This window comes from Chrysemys picta, chromosome 11 (assembly GCF_011386835.1).
Source record: "Chrysemys picta bellii isolate R12L10 chromosome 11, ASM1138683v2, whole genome shotgun sequence".
Classification (NCBI taxonomy): domain Eukaryota; kingdom Metazoa; phylum Chordata; order Testudines; family Emydidae; genus Chrysemys; species Chrysemys picta.
Genome location: NC_088801.1, coordinates 16,720,818 through 16,737,921, shown reverse-complemented (window position 1 = coordinate 16,737,921; position 17,104 = coordinate 16,720,818). Strand labels below are relative to the sequence as shown.

Genomic DNA, 17,104 nt, shown 5'->3' with positions numbered 1-17,104 from the left:
TACCTGTCTGCGGCAGGGCCCGACCCCAAAGCCCCTCCGTCCCACTGCACAGCCCGCTCCTCTCCTCTAAGATGGTGGCTGGTCCGGAGTCCAGGCTAGGCCGCGGAAAATCCATCCCAGAGCCAGCGAGCGAGAGCCAGCGCCCCCCACCGGCCAGCCGCGCCGGGCCTCCATCGATCTGCTCGGAGAGCCACTCGCCGTCCTGCTGCCGCTCCCAGAGACGCAGACGCGGCGGCGAAAGCAGGGGTTGGTGACTGGTGGGGTGGAAGCGGAAGTGGGGGGAGGAGAAGGCGGAAGGGGCGTGGGTGTGAGGGGGAGGGAGCTGGGAAGGGTTATGCGCCAGGGGCGCTCCGAGAGAGGGAGCGGCGTGGTTGGGCGGGAGCAGGTGGGGGTGGGGAGGAGTGGGAGGGGAAAAGGGGGCGGAGGAGGATGTGGGAGGGGTGGGAGGGACTCGGTGGGGATGGAGGCCCTGCCCCATGGAGAGCACCGCCGAGGTTTGCGCTTAGTTGGCTGTAAAGTATATAAGGCATTGGGCCGGGAGTCCTCCAGTTTTGTGTGCTGGTTTCAAGGTTAGGCACTGTTGCAAAAGTCGGCGCCAGTCTTGAAAATCTCCTGCTCCCCATAAAAAGTTCTGGACAGCCCCTGAGAGCTGAAAGAAAAAATCCCTTTGAAAAAAAGACTTTAATCATCATTTTTTAATGTTAACAATTGTTTAATTTTTTGCCAACTAAATCCAATCCTTTTTCATTCAGCTGCTTGTTTGGCACATATTATTTACAAAAACAACAAGGCGTCCTTGTGGTATCTTCGAGACTAACACATTTATTTGGGCATAAGCTTTTGTGGGCTAAAATAGGGTTACCATACGTCCGGATTTTCCCGGACATGTCTGGCTTTTTGGTCCTCAAATCCCTGTCGGGGGGGAATTGCCAATAAGCCGAACATGTCCGGGAAAATACTCCCAGCTTTGTTTTGCCGGCATCCCTGCCCTAGTCCCCTGCTTATCTTAGAACGGCTCCGGCAGGCTGCGAGCAGCAGGCGGATTCCCCCGTGGCAGCGGCAGCTGCTGCGGCTGTGGCGGCAGCAGCTGCTGTGGCTGCTGCTGCTCCCCCCAGACACCTCAGCTTTGTGTAGCTTAAGAGCCGAGGTGCCCAAGCGCTACTGGCTTCACGGTTTGCTGGGGAGCCCCCAAACCTCTAGACCCTGCACCCCCGGCCGGGCGCTTCCCCAGCGCAGCTGGAGCCCAGGAGAGGAAACGCCCGGCCGGAGGCGCAAGGTCTGGGGGCTGCCCGGCAAACTATGAAGCTGATAGTGCTCGGGCAGCTGTTTCGCGTGGCTGGGAGAGAGGAGGGGGGAATGTGGGGAGGGGGCGGAGTTGGGGCGGGGACTTTGGAGAAGGGGCGGGGCGAAGGCCCGTGAAGTGTCCTCTTTTTTTAATGTTTAAATATGGTAACCCTAGCTAAAACCCACTTCAGAGCTTATGCCCAAATAAATTTGTTAGTCTCTAAGGTGCCACAAGGACTCTTCGTTGTTTTTGCTGATACGGACTAACACGGCTACCCCTCTAAAAGATAGTATTTACAGCAGGGGTGTCAAACTCAATTGCACAGGGGGCCAAAACTCAAAACTCGCGGGCCGAACAGTATAACCATTTATTTAACAGACTAAATATTTATGTTTTTTAACCATTAATATGAACCAAAATACAGGATATCATTCCAAAATAAATACATTTCAACTTAAAATATTTTGCTCTTCATAAAAAAATATCCTGTCAATACAATACATTCAAAATCTGTACATGCTGGAATATTAAAAAATCTGAAAATATAAATAAAAAATTGAATTTAAAGCAAAAGTATAATCATAACAAATCATAACATTCCATTTTCTTGTCCTATTTAGTCAGAGCCTGATACTTGGAGTCTTTTCTTTGCAACAAGTTCGTTTATGTTTGGGGTTAGGTTCTGTGTTGTGAAGATTCTCAGGATCGATTGCAGGTGTTCATCAGTGAGGCGACTCCTGTGTGACGTTTTGTTAATTTTCATCACAGAGAACAGCTGCTCGCACAGATATGTGCTGCCAAACATGGACAGGATTCGAGCCGCATGTTGGCGGAGCTGCGGCATCGCTTCAGGAATGAAGCGAGTGAACTGTGCTGGCCCCGCAGTGTCGTACTTTGCCTTCAGTGTCCCGTTACATTGCAGTTCTATCAGCTCCATCTGCATTTCTACAGGTGCGGTTTCCACATCGACTGCAAATGGGTTGCGAAGCAGCTCGAAGTTACTTTTCTGTGCCTCAAAGTCACTGAAGCGCTGTGCGAACTCAGTGCGCAGCGCGCTGAGTTTTTCAGCAAAGGTGGCATTTGGGAAAACTGTGGCACTTTCTTGGTTCCGTATTACTTGGCAACAGGGAAAGTGAGACAAGTTGCATTGGTGCATTTGTGTCTCCCATAAGCGCAGCTTCACTTGAAATGCCTTCACTGCATCATGCATATCGGTTATTATGTGCTCCCGTCCCTGGAGTTGAAGGTTTAAAGCGCTAAGATGCGACGTTATGTCAGCCAGGAACGCCAACTCACATTTCCACTTTTCATCCCGCAGAACTGTGCTGTCTTTCCCCTTACTGTCCATGAACTGGCAGATTTCCTCTCGCAGCTCAAAGTGTCTTTTGAGAACTTTTCCCCGACTTAGCCACCGGACCTCCGTATGATATGGCATATCGCCAAACTCGCTATCTATTTCTCTCAGAAAAGACTGGAATTGGCGGTGATTTAAACCGTGGGCTCTGATAAAGTTGACGGTTTGTGTTACAGTGTTCATCACATGATCCATTTTTAGGACTTTAGCACTCAGCGATTCCTGGTGTATGATGCAGTGATACACTGTCAACTCACCGGCACAGTTCTCCTCCCGCATCTTTGAGCGCATCCTTCCCACCAGTCCATTTTTTTCACCACACATAGCAGGTGCGCCATCTGTTGTAAGTCCAACGAGTTTTTCCCACGGCAGTTTCATGTCGGTTACACTTTGAAATACATTTCCAAAGATGTCTTCTCCTTTCGTTGTCCCGTGCATCGATTTAATGTCCAGTATTTCCTCTGTTACGCACAAATTGGAATCCACACCACGGATAAATATCGCCAGCTGTGCAGTGTCAGTCGCGTCAGTAGTTTCATCCACGGCAAGGGAGTATGCAACAAAATCTTTTGCTCTTTCAATCAACTGTGTTTTCAAATCAGTCGCCATCTCACAAACCCGATTAGCAACAGTGTTTCTGCTGAGGCTTACATTTGCAAACGCTCGCGTTTTATCTGGACAAAGGACGTCGCACACTTTCATCATACAATTCTTTACGAATTCCCCCTCGGTAAACGGCCGTCCTGATTTGGCGATCTCTTCGGCCACAATGAAACTTGCTTTCACAGCAGCTTCACTTTGTGATTTTGCTTTGGTGAAAAACGTCTGCTGGGATGTCAAATTCTTCTTCAACTCCTCTACCTTTTGTAGCTTCTGTCCTGCGCTCAGGTTTTTGAATTTGTTCTCATGTTTCGTCTCGTAGTGCCGTCTTAGGTTATACTCCTTCATTACAGCGATATTACTCCCGCAAAGGAGACACACTGGTTTACCTGCAATTTCAGTAAACATATACTCATTCTCCCACCGGCTTTGAAAGCCTCGGTTTTCAGAATCAATTTTTCTCTTGGCCATTGTTGGGGTCTAGCTTTGATTTGAGATTAGCGTTGTATACATCAACAGACCGCGAACTTGAACCGCGGCTTGCCGTTGGCGGCAATTGCACTGCATCATGGGATTTGTAGTGTGTGTTATTGGGGCGTCATATCACAGGGCCATTAAAAACAGATATATAAAACGATTTCGCGGGCCGGATATAATTGTATGGCGGGCCGGATGTGGCCCGCGGGCCTTGAGTTTGACACATGTGATTTACAGTTTACCTTGCTGTGTGATCATGCCATTACCTTTTTCTTGTGAAGATGACTACACCGAGAGATATTTTGGTCATCTGCAGTAGGCTTTTTCCTGATAGTTCTTCACCGTTGTTACCATCGTTGGTGTTGCACTGATGCTAGCAATGGCATGTCTGATCACCTGCATTAAAGTCACCATGTCATCTGTCAGCTCAGAAATGGTCTGAGCTGCTATTGTGTGCTGCTTTGCAATAAAAGCTAGTTCTCCCACTGTTGCTAACTCCAGGAAAGTTGAACATATGGTGACAATGGTGGGAAATTTTAAGAAAATATGTCCACTGTAGACAGAAAGTTTGTTGCGACGGGTAGTGTATGTTACAAAGACTAGCTATAACAGGGTCAAACTGATATACTACAAACAACTATACTGATATTTTGCAATTTGATGTCAGAGATTTCATTTATAGCCTGATATATAGAAGAACTGTATTTTATTGTTTAAAACTTGCCCATTTCTTTGTGCATTTTGTAGTTTTATAATCCAATTGGCATTGTTCATTGCTTTTGAGGTGGAGTAGCTTAACAAATAATACATAAATGTAAAAATAATTAAAGTATAACCCAAAGTCTAATAAAAATAAAATTGAGATACAGTACAACTTCAGTTCGTATGCTTTTATACACTTCCTTCCCATATGTGGGAGATAGACTAGATGACCTAATAATTTTTTTTCAATCTCTACATTCCATTATTATTATTATTATTAATTTTGTTGCTGTAGTCCCATTATTCTAGATGTGGTACAAACACAAATTCAGTCCTTACCCTGAAAAGCTTACAGTCTATGATTTATGCTAAAAGAAATGGAAGACTTTACAATCTTAGCTGAAAACAAAGGTTCAGCAATATAACTTTATTAGATTTATAAAATAGGTGCTTTATAAAGTTAAATAAATAAAAGTTTTGCCTTTAAAACATTTACTGAGTCAGTATTCCTGATACCATAAAATAATGTGCTTTACAAACTTGCTGAAAATACTTATCAGGGATAGTGTTTGCGACTGAGTGGTCCTGATGATTTCAATGTACTTAAGACCTAATTGGTATTAAGAGTTTGCAGACCTGGGCCATTAGCACATCGAAAGAGAATCCCCTAATAAAAAATGTTCCAGTTAAACTAGCGAATGGTGAACAATGCTTGGTCAGAGGACTTCTAAGTACAAGGAAGCAAATAGAGTATTAACAGAGATGTAGGGAGAGCAGAAACAATAGCATAATGTAATAAAGAGAGATTTAAAACTGAATTCTGTTTTTCTGACACACTGATATAGCACTTTTTGTAATCAAGATATTTCAATGCTTTAAATATTAGAACTGCAACAGCTAAGTGGAGCAGTCTTCATGTACTCAGCAATAGCTCATGCAAGCAAGGAACATTAGAACCTTTCTTATTGTGAGATGGAAAGTTGGCCAGGACATTAGTCTTATCTCCTACTCAAGTTTCATATGATCCATGATTTCTACTTGGATACCAACTAAGATAGGCAAAAGGAACAATGCCTTAATATCTTCTCTGAAAGCTGTCATGTCAACAAGCAGTTCTACGCCCTGTTTCAGTACTATACTAAAATGTTAGCAATGAGAATGAGCCTAAATTCTAGACCATCCTGAAAGAATGGGAAGTAGACAGTAGCAAACAGCAGTTTTATCCATCAGAAGAATAGTTCCAAGAGTTCAGACACTAGAGGATGTAGCCTCTTCTTTCCTCTCCAAACTCCAGACAGAATTGAATGGGAGGGCCATAGAGGAACAGTTGTAGTTCCCTGATTCAGAGCTGCCTGGCATAAGTGGACTTCACAGAATCAGCCCTGACATGCTGGATTAGGTATAGTGGAGTTCTAATCCACCATGCCTCATCCCCTAGTACCAGTCTTGTCAACACTTTCCCTCTGACACAATTTTTAAGCCAGCTAGGGGGATGGCGAGCAAAGTTCCCATTCCCAACAGGTGCCAAACAAGATAGAGCCCAATTGCAGTAGGTACTATATAGACACATAGTAAGAGACAGTCCCTGATCTGATTACAATCTGAATAATACAGATGAATGCAACAAATTATGTTCTCAGTTACATCCACAGTAATTATAATCTAAGTAGTTAAAATGTGTGGCTGAATGATTTGTGTGTTGCTCCATCCTCCATTGTGTTCTTCCTTCAAGACAAAATTACAAAAAATGACTGGGATGGTACTTTTCACATGAAATTTTGACTGCTCAAAATTTTGAATGCACACTGTGAGTTAGAAGTGAATTTCCCAAGGCAATCTGGAAAAAATTTGGACTCCTGAAAAGGTGCTTTTTGTGAAACTGTGAGAACATGAAAACAATGTAAAATGATCTGACAAAAAATGTGCATCTACTTTAATAAAGCATTTTTCCCAGTTTTGCATAGATCCTTACTACATTTTTTTACAGAAGGAAAAACTCAGGTTCAGGAAGCATGTGTGACTCACCTAAGGTCAATAAGTAGCATAGCCAGGAATAGAGCCTAGGAGTTAAGATTCATAGTCCCTGATCTAATCACTAGACATACTGTCTGTTGATAGTGATGCCTAATATCATCTTTACTATTTCATACTATAGATCATTTGAAATTTATTACTGATAATATATATTAAAACAATAGATGAATATTCCAACGATATCACAATCAAGCTGCATACACTCTAAGGAAAAAGAGTAGGGGACCAAATAGCTGCACTGTAGTAGCTTTGTACCACTGTTTTGAAGCTCCCATAGCTGACCAGTAGTGGTGGAAGGCCCCTAGTGTCCTTGACCTTGGTGGTGGAAAGGTAGGGCATAAGATACCCACAGGTCCTGTTCTGCTAGGTGCCCTGTAGCTGGTGAATACAGTGGCTAAAGTGAGTGGCATTGGCAAGTATGAGGGCATAGCCAGGCATCTGGAGATAACGTTGCTCTAGCGTATTCTCAGCATCTTCTGAGTAGCCACCTTACAGAACCTCAGCCATAAATTAAAGCTGCCCTTCTCATGACAGAAACCCCAGCGGAGGCATCAATGATGAGAACACCTGTCCTTCCACAGATGTGTGTTCCCTTGTCAGGGTTTCACAAGCGTATGCAATTTGCACCACCCTGCAGTAGCAGGAACAGGGGTAAAACAAACCTGTGAATGTTTTGTTTTAAAAAATTCTGTCTGAAGCATGCAAAGAGTAGAAAACTACAGTTTTCGAGTTGCAGTGCCAAACTTTTCCCCTTCACAGGATGAGACACTTAAGTTGTGGTTCTTCAGGGGTCTGAAAAAAATAGATCAATGTGGTAAGAAGCCTATAAATTTTTTAAAGGGTTATTGTATTTTTTTGCAACTTAGAGATGTCACAGGACTTTGACTGCATTTTTAGCTGGTAGTGAACTTATTTGCTTCCCATCATAAAATCTCACATGATGATCTTATGTCTAAACTGCATTAAAATTTGTTTGAATGCTTCATTTCTTCTTTAGAAAATTATTTCAGTTTTAGCTGAGTATGAATTAAAGAGTGGGAAATATCATTCTTTGTAGTGGTGAAATTGCCTTCTTTTCATGTACATTCCAAGTATTTTCTGTACTGCATTTTTGTGTACTTCATATTTAATTGTGAATAACATTTAATTACATTTTAGAGATATAAACATATAAAAACAAAAACAGTACTCCATATCAAGCCAAGGTAAAAGTATTTCTATATCACAACACTAAAATCCTTATTATTGCATGGAATAGCAATATCCACATAGCGCAGTGGGGAGTCTGTGTTGCACAGAGCAATGGTTGGGATGTTAACGTAAGATGCCTCAGTCAATGGCTGATGATCAGCCCGGGGATCTGTAACCACCAAAAGGCGCGGCTCACGGAAGGCAGCCTGGATCTGATTTGTGAAGGTACCAGGGGTGAAACGTCCAGCAATTGGTGTAGAGCCGGTGGCAGCAGCAAACTTCAGAACAGCACGCTGTCCAGTATTTCTGGAAGAGATGACGCTCACATCAGCTGGGTTTTCAATGGCAGCGATGGCACGGGCTGCTAATAGGAGCTTCTCCCAAGTCCTCTTCAGATTGATGATGTAAATACCATCACTTTTCCTTTTGTAGATGTACTGTTCCATCTGAAAGTCTAGATTGGTGCCTCCCAAGTGGGTTCCTGCAGCGAGGAATTTGAGGACATCCTCCTCCTTCATCTGCAGGACATCGAGACCTCCGGACATTGTGAAAGTTCCCCTTTTAAAGTAACGGCAGGGAACCCGGTGACAACGCCGTATGGAGACCACGTTAGGCTCAAAGAGAGAAAAATCCTTGTATGAATGGAAACACCTTTATCAATAGTGAGTTTTAGAAACTGGAATGACAAAAAATTTATCTTAATAATAATAAAAAACGATGGGTTTTATTCCTGTAGATTCTATTCATGAGAGTTCTGCAGTTGTCTTCAGTGGGAGTTGGATCAGGCCAATAGGGTATATCTTCACTGCACAGTTAATCTGGGTGATTGGCAGTCAGGTCTGAGCACCCAGATTAGCGTAGCCCAGATGTAAGAATCCCCACAGCAAAGCCGTTCCTGTGTCCTCACTGTTTCTGCACTTGTCCATGTATGTCTGGGGACATATCCCATGATTCTTTCTGCTGATGCACTCCAGGATTCTTTCCCTGTCAATTTTCTGTCCTTTGCAGGAAATTGTGGAAAAGGCATTGGATGGTCCTCACTGCAAAGTGGACAGGTTCCAGCCAGAGTTCTAGCCCCAGCCAGGTAAGCTAGCCCAGACTTACAGCACCTCCAGCCCTGGGTCAGGGTTTTCTGTGTGAATGGAAGGGGGATTTGGGCTAAAACATGGGTAAGAGCCCAGGTTAACTTGCAATGAAGCCATATCCTGTGAGTGAAATTTACCCCTGTACATAGGCCTCCTACTTGTCCTCTGAATTTCATCCATGTAGAAAAATACTCCCATTCTTTTCAATAGGCTGTGGATCTAGTCCTTAAAGAATAAGAAGGGAGAAATGACAGGGGAAGGAGAATACTGATGACAATACTACTGTCTAAGATTAAGTTTTGATCATCTAACTTCTTCCCTGGCTGGAAGAAGGAAGGAGGTGTGGTCAGCATGTTCAGCAATAGTATAGGCCACAATGCTATAGGCCACAATACAGCAAAGCACTAAGCATGTGAATAATTCCATCTGTGTTCAGTAAAGCACTTAAATATGTGCTTAACAACCACTGCTCACCATGAAATGCAACCAAGAAAAATGTTACAATACAGACAAGAAGTAGACAACACAAACAGTTTTGGCTATGTAGCTTTCTCCGAGGCATAAAGCACGGGTATTAGTAAACAAAATTAGCTTTCTTGATATTCAATCTTCAAAGCTGTAGAAACTGAAACTAAGATTGAGAGTTTGCTGTGTATGCTATGGAACACAGTTAACAAACATTAGCCAATAGTATTATTACAAAGTGACATCACACTTGTCGCCTGAGTCTCCTTACTCTCTTGATTTACGGTATGTAAGAAAAACAAGTATCCTAACTGGTAATAGATTTTCCACGACTGAAAATATAGTGAAATTGCTGCCATCCAATTATTTTCAATATATAAAGAATGATAATAAAAAGAACTTTAAAAACCAACCAAAAGCTTAACCATGCAAAACTAAAAATGAATCAGACATTCACAATACTTCGAATCCAAAATTTACCAAGCTATCTATAAAAACCACAGTTTGTGGGAATGAGCATAAAATGGGGCTACCTGCAGTCTGTGGGCCAGATTTCCTTTCATTTTTGTGTTTATTTTTGGTACAAGTGGGGATGCAAACCCTTTCTGTTGTGGGTATTTTACCATATTTAACGTTATTTTTACTATGCAGCATGTAAGAATATGATTTAGAATATCTAATTTTTAAAAGGCCTCAACGATATGGCTGAGTCTACAATAGAAAATACTGCTGTGTTTCACAACTAGTATCAAATATGGGTTTCTACCCACTCAGACAGTGGTGAAAACAGTTTTCCAGTTGATGTAGACAGGATAAACTGAGTTCAACTCCTGTTTTGACAAAACATTTCTATCAGGGGTTAACCATGATTTCTTACAATGGATGTTGAACTTGATTGACCCTTTTCGCAGTACAATTACAGTACTGTCAACATTAATTGAAGGGGATTAGGGTGTGGCTAATGGGGAGCCGTGTTTGACACCCATTGCCAAATATGGTTAGATTTTGTAGTGCAGACACAGCCTTGAAATGTATCTTCCTTTCTTTTCTCATCATCATACCAAAATAAAAAAGGAACTTCTAAGATCTTGTTAAGATTGGGAGCAACACTATTCTAGCCTCAACCATATGTAAATACAATTATTGCTAGGAGGGTATTAGCACAATTTCCCTGAAAAAAAAAATTCCACCAGAAATTTTGTTCTGAGAACTGTCCTAGCCCAACTATGACATAGGCTACCTCCTTCTAAGTACTCTGTAGCATGATTTCATGAAATATTCTTACACAGTTAATCATCAAAATAGCTTTGGGAACACTGTTCAAAGAAATCACCTAGAATCCTTCAGGAACATGTGTGCTAACGCTGACATTATTTCTTAAAATTGACACTAAAAATACCATCAAAAGCAGGGCCGGATTTCCAATTAGGCACAGTAGGCACGTGCCTAGGGGCACTGGCGTTCTAGGGGCGCCTAAAAGTTAAAAGTCGGTTAAAAGTTAAAAAGTTAATACATATGCAGTTAAAAGTGACTTTCCCTAGGAAAGAGATACTCCTTCATCCTGCTATGTCCCTTCATCCTGCCTTACAGTGGGTGGCCAGGGTCCTGATATGGGTTGGTGGCTGCCCAGCGTGTGGGGCTGGAGCAGGGTAAGCATCCGAGTCAGCCCGCCTGGGGGCACTGTGAGTCGCAGCTGGGTGGAGTAGTTGCTGAAGGTGCTAGGAGCGTCCCAGCCCCTTCCCAATCTCGGCCGCCCCACTGTCTCTGCCCCATGCTGGGGAGGTAGAGGGAGGGACGTAGCCAATGCCCCATTCACTTGCAGAGGCAGAACCGGAGCGCAGCTGCCGTGCCGGGCTGCAGGAGGGACGGAAGACACCCATGGACTGCTTGCCGTGGGGAGAGGTAGTCTCCCCCTTGCGCCTTGCCTGAGGCAGGTAGGTTGCACTCGGGCTGGGAGCACCGTATGTGGCAGAGGGTCTTGTGCCTTCCTGGGGAGGCTGTGCTCTGGCCACCCCGGCTGCTCCGCCCATGGAGAGGGGGGCTAGGGGTGGGCATCCCTGCGTTGAGGGGCTACGGCGGGGAGGAACAGAGCAAGTTCTGGGGCTGTGGGGGCAGAGACAGGGGAGAGTTTAATTTTTTATGGAAAACACAAAGATTGCTGTAGGCCGGTTGGGTGCTGAAGATGCTGTGCCTAGAGCACGTAAGGTGTAAATCTGGCCGTGATCATAAGGTTGTATATTACTAGTCCTTTAATGAGCCTATGTCAGTTTTGCTCACTTTACAAGCCAAATCACGTTTTTTCTGACTGCCAGATCTGGAAGCTCTACCTGGAAACTTGAAAGTATCTTGAAAGTCAAGATGGAGTCTTGCTTGCTTGTGCATCATAACTACGGTAGTAATAAAGATTCTGCAATTCTGTTGATACATGGGTGGCAATAGTATCTAGCTCAGACTTTCGTAGCTGTTTAGGCTCTGCAAGACTAACCGAGCAAGTAGTAGTGCAAGCTTATTTTTGCCAGTGAAATAGGAAGACATAATTCAGAATACTCACAAGGAGCCATTCTGCTGCATAAGAAGATGTTGATTGTCTGATCCTAGCCAAACTGGAAACATGGTTGTTACTAATATGAGTCTGCTCCCAGTATGGACAGAGTGGGGTTTATTTTTTATAAATAGGAGACAGCCAAAAGCAAAGAATCATGCACCCTTCTGCTGTGCTGGGAGCATTCCAGCAGCATCTCTGTTTATTCACTGACAGTAACTTTATACATGAGCAACAAACAGAATATTTGCTATGAGCAATCACATGGTGGCAGCATAAAAGTAAAAGCACTACATTTAATGAATTTGAATGAAAATTTGAGGTCTTAAGTGCTACATAGCGTTTGTGCTGGCTTTCTGCATAGGGGTGAATTTTACCCTTTGTAAGAACACGACAGAGAGGATTCTAGTTATCTTTGTGTTCATTATTTGTTGCACTGTTGCTCTAAACGTGAGCACTTTGAACATGACCATACTGAATGAGGTCCTGAGGATCCCCCGCTGTTTTACCACCCACAACTCCTTTAAACCATATACCTCCTCTGTGACTGCTGCTATAGCTATTCCCAGATCAACCAGTAGCATTTCAGAATTTCGCATGTGCATTCTTCTTGAAAAAATCAGCAAATGTCACATAAATATCAGCTATGACAGTCAAAGCTGACCCAATGCAGCTCTGACTTACGCAATTTTCAAATTCGCACCATAACAGTAGCGATAGATACTCCTTTCTTTTTCACAGTAAAACAAGTTTGTGGAGGAACCTTACGCTGGGGTTATATCGTATTAGTATTTTTTTTCCGTTATCAATAAAGGCCAATCTCAGGAAAGGGGCATGCTTGGACACTAATTCAGAGTCTCTGTTCTTTGTTGCGGATGGGATAGAGCAGGGTCGCAACCTTCAGCACACAGCCCATCAGGGTGATCTGCTGGCGGGCCGTGAGACGTTTTGTTTATATTGGCTGTCCGCAGGCATGGCCTCAACAGCTCCCAGTGGCCATGATTCGCTGTTCCCGGCCAATGGGAGCTGCGGGAAGAGGTGCGGGCTGCAGGACATGCTGACTGCCGCTTCCCACAATCAGAAATTGATATTCTGATTACACAGGTCGCTGTAAGTTACAGCTCCTGAACGTGTTCAGTTATCTGTAATTATGTTTACTATTGTACTTCTATGTACATACAGCCTTATTAATTCGTACTTGTGATTGTGGAATTCTATGAATTAGACATATTTGTGAACAATCAAGTGACAGGGTAGGAATTGCAGGCCAAGGAGATAAGAGAGTAGCATTAGGTCTGTGCAGCTGAGGAGGTGATCAGGGAAGACAGAACTTCTGTCTTCTCCCTTGCAAGTCTGAGCAGCTGACACATAAGGAACTCCATGTACAGAACAAAGAGCTCCACATAGGGTCCATAAAGATACCACACGACAGCCTGCAAAATTGCAGAGATAGGGAGAAGAACTAATAGCCATTTTGGGACATCCCAATTGGCCAGGCTTATCTGTTACCTGACAACATTGCTAAAGGAATAACGATATAATGGCATGCAGATTCCTTCTGTCTCAACAAACACACAGGTGAATTCTGAGCACAGTGTCATTAAAACTTTGCTATTTAAATATTATGTAAAATGTACTGGAGAGAAGATTGCATGAGGAATAAAGTGAAAAGAAAATTCTCTTCACATGTAGTTTTTCTCAGTTTGCATGATTAAGTGTGTCATCAACTTCTTCTTCTTCTTCGCCACTTCCCTATTTGGGGTCTGGGACTTTTATAGCCTTCTTCCAAAACTCACAATTGGATGTCTAGCTGTCCTGCATGTAGCATATGCAGCAAAATGTAACATAAACCTTGCATATTATTTTTTAGGCTCTTGCCACCTAAGGAAGCAATCACATTTGAAATTCCAGGCTGCACATAATTGATCGTCTGTTTAAAGCAGTGGTCCCCAACTTTTTCATCCAGTGGGTGCCAGACGATGAGCCACGGGGACCGTGGCGGCGGACGAGCATCTGCCGAAATGTCGCCGACAAGCGGCAACGTCAATAGGTGTTGCTGCTGAAATGCCGCCTAGAAGCAACAGCATCCAGAGGCGGTGCTGCCACAATGCTGCCAAAAAATCGGCAGCATTTTGGCGATGACGCTGCTTCTCGGCGGCATTTCGGCAGATGCTCGTCCACCGGCCAGTACGTGGGCGCACTTAGACGCCCCGCGGGCACCGTGTTGGGGACCCCTGGTTTAAACTATACAATTTTTGATACAATAGCAATGATAATGTCCAATGCACTAGATTCTCCTTTCCCAGCAGTTCTGACAAGGTCCTGGGCCCTTTTCTCACCTTCCTCTAGCTGCTAACATTCCTATGTTGGCTGGCTTGAAACTTTAGCTGTTGTTGCTGCTTTTTTTTCTGCTTCTTCATGATATTACAGATTGCCTAATTACCAATAAGCTTTGTTAATAAAGTGTTTTTACTCACAGATTAGAGAGTGCAGAATAAGAAAGAGAAAATAATTGTGATATCAGGACAAATTTAGGACTTTATTGTAAATGTAGGTGAAATTATCTTTTGAGTGATATATGGCATGATTTACCACTCATGGGCTAGAAGCAGTTATGTTCCTATATTCAGAATGTCCAGATTATATGCCGTTATATACACATACATACACAAAACTATGTTAAAAGAACATTATTAAGGCTGCAAAGTCAAGTACTCAAAAATTAAGAAATGCCAGAGTTAAGGTTGCCTGTGCAACCTTAATTTCCCCCTCCCTTGCACACGTGTATTATAATACAGTCTTTAATTACATGATCACATATTTTTTTCCCTACAAACCTCTACCTCATTCAGTGTGAAGAGTGGACAGTGCTCACTTAATGATCAGCAATCCAATATTTTGTTTTCTCCTAATTGGGCAATGTGTGGCCCAGTGCCTTATTTACTGTTCAAACGCTGCTCTGAAGACACAATTATTAATTTACTTTATGGGCTTTTCTGTGATGCTCAGTACTATAGTATATGATTGCTTTACAAATACAGTATTAATGTATTCATTTTCACAATGCCCCTGCAGGATTAGGGGAACTGAGATAGAGAAAGATTAAGGTCAAAAGTATCCACCTAATATTGGGTGCTCAATCTGAGATGTATAGGACCTGATTTTTCATAGGACTTAGCATTAGTCCTTTTATATGTTCAAACCACAGCTTCTGTTTACTTCACTTACAGTTGTGAACACTCAGCACTCCTGCCAGTCGGACTCCAGTGTATCTTAGTCACGCACCCAGGAAAATCAGGAATACTCAGTTAATGACCACCTGTAAAAAGTTTGGATTAAGTGACTTTGCTTGCATCATATAGGAAATCTGCCCCAGATTCTCTATTTAGGCGTTTAACTTCCATTGATTTCAATTGGAGTCAGATGCCTGTATACTTTTGAGGATCTGGGCATTTGGAATTTTAGTTCAAAGTGGGTTATGATCAGAAAACTAATGGGGATTTCTAAAGAGTCCAATCACAGTCACTAAAGACAAACAACTATGGAAATAAACATATTAAGATAAGATTCAATTTTTTTTTAAATAGTCTGAATTTCAGTAAAATTTGATCAGACACCCTCTCTGCTTTCCAATGTATGCACACACATTAAGCATTTCTAATTTTAAATATTTTGGAAGAATTATTCTATTGGCTTCATCAAATTTTGTTTTAGAAAGACAGAATGCAAATGGCACCGTGTAAATATTTAGCTGTATACACACGTTTTCTTGTAAACTAATAATAAAAAGGAAGGTGTTTTATTTTCAAAAGTTCCAGCAAAAGAACATCTGCTTTGCTGGTATTGTGAAATATTCCTGGCTTTAGGACTGCATTTGAATCCATTTCCATTGTTCCTTTGATTTCAGTGATCACAAACTACACATTCTGTCTGGAGATCTCAGGCACATACAGAATCAAACAGATCCCCAGGATTTTTCCCTATTGCAAATAATTGAGATTGCAGAAGAATAATACAAACAGAAAAGCTGTAGATTAGCAAGGGAATTTATTCTTTTGGGAACATATCCCTGCACCAAGGTTAATTTGTGAGTGGTAAAAATTTTGTATGTACACTTCTACCCCTATATAACGTGACCCGAAATAACATGAATTTGGATATAACGCGGTAAAGCAGTGCTCCGGCGGGGTGGGGCTGCGCACTCCGGCAGATCAAAGCAAAAAAATCTGGTCTGGAACACATCCGGTATACAAAATCTCTAATTTGGCACCAATACCTTCTGAATCTATATAATTTTTGTATATATACCATCCATTTTTACCATCTAAAGTTAGTATATATGTAACTTCTCCCTGTCCACCAAAATAGTCTAGATACCACTGTATCATGGTGCAACAGTACCACAAAAACACAGCAACTATGTCCAGCTTGGTCCATCTGGGTTTTGGCACTGAACACCAAAATCATGCTGTTACTATACAATCATATGGGACTTAAAGTTGAAAAGGTGGGCACATGCTTATATTCTTTGCTGTATTGGGGCAAGAGTGCTCAAAACTTTGAAGAATTGATTAAAGAAAAAATGAGAACTCAACTCACAGCTGAAGGGGCTAATTCTGCAGCCTTTTCCCCAGAAAAACTCTCATTGGCTTTAATGGAGGTTTTGCCTGAGCAAGAGCTGCAGGATTCCAACCCTTACTTTGCAGTGTATTCCAAAAAGAGGAACCTACAGTATATCACAGGGTACTAAGGAAAATGCTGCAAATTACACATATTCTATTTGTAAACATCTCAGTATAAAGATAAAATCTGTGCGTTTGGCTTTTTGCATGTAAATCCCATTGTAATTTAGTAAATCAGAAAATGCAATATCATTGCTCTTCTGCAATGTCCTTTTTAATATAGGCTCAGACCAGAGAAACAACACATAAACAGCAATGGAATTATTTGCTACATTTGTATCACTTTCCACATAAGCTACTCTACTTTTTCCAAGTCTTTGTGCTGTCAACCCACAGAGAATGCTTAGACCAACAGAAGAAAACTACTGGACATTTTCCATAGACTGCATTAAAGTAAGTGCTTATGGGTTTGATTTTACATTTACTAGTAAATGGCACTACTATTGAAAATAAATAATCAATATACTCTTATAGCAGCGTTTTGATTATTTCTTCTCCCTTTCAGCTAAAATGGCTTATGTAGACTAATCAGAGGCATTATGTTAGGATATTGGATGCTATAGAGCTATTAGTCAGTTATCATGCTTTCACTGTTTTTCCTGGACAAAAATCCCTACAGCAAAATGTGATCAAGTAAGTACTGCAAGGGATTCTGTTTTGCTCCCTGAGTCACAGTCTTCTTTGATA

The 17,104-nt window shown here is 42.3% G+C and overlaps 2 protein-coding genes and 1 long non-coding RNA gene across 9 annotated transcripts in view; 1 reads left to right on the top strand and 2 right to left on the bottom strand.

Moving 5' to 3' along the window:
* The window catches only part of SLC35F5 (solute carrier family 35 member F5), a 52,961-nt gene extending 52,682 nt beyond the window's left edge, over nt 1-279 (bottom strand). For 3 of the 6 annotated variants that reach the window (XM_005286774.5, XM_005286777.5, XM_005286778.5), the window contains exon 1: nt 4-142. Coding sequence is in view for 1 of the 6 variants with exons in the window: in XM_065561602.1 (XP_065417674.1) it covers nt 4-115 (112 nt within the window). In the remaining 5 variants the exon portion in view is untranslated. Of the gene's footprint in view, nt 1-3 lie in introns of all 6 variants that reach the window. The other 3 variants (XM_065561602.1, XM_024099627.3, XM_065561601.1) reach the window with 3 other exon arrangements.
* LOC135974318 (uncharacterized) lies at nt 113-16,772 on the top strand. 2 transcript variants are annotated; one of them, XR_010591549.1, is made up of 3 exons: nt 113-246; nt 8,652-8,727; nt 16,641-16,772. It is a non-coding gene; the product is annotated as an uncharacterized LOC135974318 (long non-coding RNA). The 2 variants fall into 2 exon arrangements; XR_010591550.1 differs by lacking the exon at nt 16,641-16,772 and adding an exon at nt 11,016-11,118.
* LOC101942170 (small ribosomal subunit protein uS2-like) lies at nt 7,670-8,276 on the bottom strand. The gene has a single exon (XM_005286910.4). It carries the CDS (start codon nt 8,186-8,188, stop codon nt 7,670-7,672), a length of 519 nt encoding a protein of 172 aa, XP_005286967.2. The 5' UTR covers nt 8,189-8,276.
* Nucleotides 16,773-17,104: the final 332 nt, after the last annotated feature.

What these genes read in the sequence shown, in the direction of transcription:
- LOC101942170 (XM_005286910.4), bottom strand. Translation starts at nt 8,188, where the DNA reads ATGTCCGGAGGTCTCGATGTCCTGCAGATGAAGGAGGAGGATGTCCTC.